General features: G+C 37.6%; 1 protein-coding gene across 1 annotated transcript in view; it reads left to right on the forward strand.

Moving 5' to 3' along the window:
• LOC109862213 overlaps positions 1-1,044 on the forward strand; it is a gene marked incomplete at its 5' end in the record, with an annotated part of 12,493 nt that extends 11,449 nt beyond the window's left edge. The window contains 1 exon segment of the mRNA XM_020442203.1: positions 398-1,044. Within this exon segment, the coding sequence (XP_020297792.1) occupies positions 398-1,044 (647 nt within the window).
• Between the last annotated feature and the right edge of the window lie 3,212 nt (positions 1,045-4,256).

The raw sequence follows: 4,256 nt of genomic DNA on the forward strand, positions 1-4,256 counted from the left end.
TTGAAGTGTAAACTTGTTTAATAAACCATATCTTTCATTTTCGATTTTTAATTCACGTAGTCCGGGAACTTTCCGGACAAACTGTGTACATCGCGCGAAGCGTTATTAATTTATTCTTCACCCGCAAAAACTTCCCATCTAACTTCATGTTTATGGGAGGAAGATACTTCGGGGCGCATGGATGATACAGAAAGGACGTTAAACATCGGACTTCGTAATCGTACGAATTATTTTCAAGACAAAAACTCAGTAGATCTCATCGGACATCTTCACTGTGATGTTTTTAATCAAGATAAATTTTTGCTCAACGGCGTAGAACTGCGAATGAGACTTGTGCGCTCAAAAAATTCTTTTTGTCTTATGGAAGCCGCTTCTGAATAAAATTTACATATTTTAGATGCTAGTTTGCTTATAGGAAGAGCAAAGATTAGTCCTGGAATATTACTAGAGCATGCGCGAATGCTGAGCAAAACTACCGCCAAATATCCTCTTACCCGAGACAAAGTTAAAACATTCACTATTCACTCTGGTGTTGTGGGTGAAACATTAGATAATGTAATACTCGGTCAACTACTAAAACGGATAATAATCGGATTTGTTGATAACAAAGCTTTTAACGGCGGTAGAAAATTAAATCCGTTTAATTTCAAAAATTATAATATAAATTTCTTCTCGTTGTATGTGGACGGCACGCAGGTTCCCAGCAGACCTCTACAGCCGTTATTTTCGCAAAATGCAAAACTTTATGTCGAAGCATATTATACTTTATTTTCGGGAACTGGTATTCATTTCCTGAATGAAGGAAATTCTATAAGCAGAAACGCTTATGCTGAAGGTTACACGCTTTTCGCTTTTGATCTTACTCCAGATCTATCGGCTAATTGCGCCGGACATTGGAATCTTGTAAAACATGGTAGTTTACGCTTAGAAGTACGATTTGAAAAACCGCTTGACACTACCATTAACTGCATCGTCTACGCCGAATTCGATAATATTCTAGAAATCGACTCTTCACGTCAAGTTATCGTCGATTTTAGTGGTTAGGTTTACATTTCGCTATTCATCTTTTGCCATATTGTCGACGTCATCATCAAAAAAACACCGGTGTAGTATAAAAGGCAGCTGGTTTTCGGGAAAAGACCACTTTGCNACGATACACGTTCCGCGCTAAGAGCAACGTACGTCATGGATATTGTCATCGACATACAGGGCTTTCGCGATGCGGATAGCAAATTTATTCCTAAGGAAGTCGCAGTTGTCGCAATCAACAGAAATATTACCGATCACTGGATTCTAATGCCGCCTTATCTCTTCTCGGAATTATCAGAAACATCAAGAAAAGAAAACAATTGGCTTACACGTTACTATCACGGCATCGAATGGAACGACGGTGAAAGAAATCCTAAATATTTGGGGATTCATCTACGCGAAATTACAAGAAGCTGCCGACGTATCTACGTTAGAGGCAGCGAAAAGGTTTGCTACTTACAAAATCTTCTCTCCAGAAATATATATAATCTGGAGACTATTTCCCCATCGTTCAAATGCTTGCCGAACAAAGAACGATGTACTTATCACGGGCTTCGAGAAAGATTTAACAACTTTCAATGTGCATTAACTAACGCATATAAATTGAAGCAGTGGTTAAACAAACAGAATTCGATTAAGCAAAACCGCGGAGATATTTTTGTGCGACGTTTTCCGGACAGTGAAGTTATTTCGTCAGAAGACGAGGAAAAAGAACAAAATGAAAGCGATTGCGACAGTTTTGTAGACTGTCTAACAGGGGATGATATGGCAAATAAAATGTCAGATAATTTCGCCAAAGACATTGAAATACCTACCCTCACAGTAGAAAAAGCAGCACAGACGGAGAACGGCGCGAAGATAAATACTGACTTTGGGCAATACCTAATACCGGAAAATTACACATTACCGCCGCCGCATACCCGCGATGAATACGCTTCATATCTTACAAGCTCTGCAACAACTAAATGCAAGTCATGTGGAGGTTTATCCTGCCGACAGATTGCCGAGAGTGTGGACACGGTCGACAGCGATCGTTGCTAACACTGATGAACATGATCGTCCCGGCCAGCATTGGGTTGCTTTTTACATCGATGATTGCGAAAAAGGAACATATTTCGACAGCTATAGAATACCTCCTCTAAATCAGCGATTTCTTCTACGCCTGCGGCGAAATTCTTCTATTCACTGTTGTAACACCACGCGGCTGCAAGGTCTATTCTCTCAAACATGCGGACATTATTGCTGTGTATTTTTATATTTTATGTGTAGTGATTGTGATCTTGCGCAGTTTAAGAATCTTTTTACCGAAAATTACGAACATAATGATCGCTTGATTGTACAATTATTTCGTAAAATATTTTCTCAAAATAAAAATCCTGTAAACTGCCGTCGTATTCAAACCTGTACTTTTAAACAAAAACACGTAATCTAATAAAATAAAACACATGTAATGTAATAAAAAAATAAAAAATAAAAAATAAAAAACAAAAACAAGTTTTTATTTACTTCTTTTATCTTTTTCTAGTTATTTGTAATTCTAAATTAGATGAAACTAGCAATAATTCTAAATTATTACTTAGTTTTGGTCGAAGCGACGACCGTTAGCTGACATTCCTTACTCCAGTCGTTAAAATAGACGAGACAAACTAGCTTTTCTATACGAATATCGAAAGGGAAGGAGAACCATAATGGACGTGCCGAATAGCCACGCGTGGAGGGCGACATAAAAACGGATGTCTGGCCCAAATAGTAGCGCGTGGGGGGCGCCATAACAGTCGCCCGACCCAAAATAGTCAGCAGTAGGCGAGCGCTTTACTTTGGATCTCGTCTAAACCATCTTCTTATTTCCAATAGGGATAAGTAGCACAGTTAGCCTTGCGTGTAGGCGTTTCCTCTCCCATTCCATCACACTTAACAATTTCTATACTATTGCTAGTCCCTATGCCGCTTACAGCCTAAGTTCCCTGCAGCTTACCTATACTGCTACGCTAGCTTATATTTCACGTTGATGATTTAGCTCTCCGGATTAGGTACAAGTGCTGTAAACACCGAGGACCAGGGTTCGAATCTCCACATTTCGTAAAGATTTTTTCCAGGTTTTCCAAGATTTTCTACGCTATGGTCTATACAGGATACTTACTGGCGTGCGTAACCTACATAGACCATAGCGGATAAAAATTATTTTTAAATAATTAAATTTTTTAATAATTTTTTACATTATTTTCTCTATTTGTATCGTCTCCACTATTCGAGGATCCCCGCCTTACCCCCATCGAGCGTTACCCTCTCCACTCATGGACGATATGCCGCCCCCCACTCCCGCAATCTTTGGTTGCCGGAGTAGGGGGCGCCATATCGGACATATACTACTGTCGGGTACTGTTTTCTCACTAATGTTGGAAATTAATCCAACATATACGAAAAACAGTAGCTAGCTATAATATAAAACTTGCACGTCACACAAATATTTGATCTTATATCAATAGATCAAATGGAATTATACGGTATATATAATAAATGAAATAACTGTCAAGCACTTCACTACACATTCGAAAGTACACGCCACATACGAAACAATCAGAAAACGATAAATAACGTTTTTGTAAACTACATATGCAACGCACAATATTTAGAGCAGCGAAACGTACGCGATTCTAGATTGTTTTGTGAGTCGCCTACACTCCTCTCCTATTGCTTTTTTGTCATTTTGCGAAAGCAGAACGAAGCGTGCAGCTCGCAACAGCTATGCAGGACGATTTACGTAAGTAAATAATCAATTTATTCTTATAAATCATTTAATATGTGGAAATATTACAAAGAGATAAAAACTACTTTTAATGCAACATAACAAACATTACATTAATAATCATACGTTTCAATCCTATATCAGATTTTCTCTTTAGTGATAAATCTAAAAAATAAACAAACGTTACTAGCGAATAAATTATAAATATTTAAAAAAATATTTTACAGCAGTATATCATTAAAAAAAGAAAATCATAATTAATGAATGAATTAAATTCGGGTTAGTCGAGCCGTTTTGCAGGATGTTATGCAGAGAATGTGCTTGAATATATATATATACAGGGTCCGCCACTTAAATCCGGACAAAAATTTTTTTCTCGAAAAAGTTGTTTATTACAGAAAATATGAAAAAACATAAATAGACTGCTTTATAGCTGGGTTAAGGGATCTTTTCTGAGACATTTTACTCAATGTATCCGCCC

This window comes from Pseudomyrmex gracilis, unplaced genomic scaffold (assembly GCF_002006095.1).
Source record: "Pseudomyrmex gracilis isolate BER0280 unplaced genomic scaffold, ASM200609v1 scaffold_1499, whole genome shotgun sequence".
Taxonomy (NCBI): domain Eukaryota; kingdom Metazoa; phylum Arthropoda; class Insecta; order Hymenoptera; family Formicidae; genus Pseudomyrmex; species Pseudomyrmex gracilis.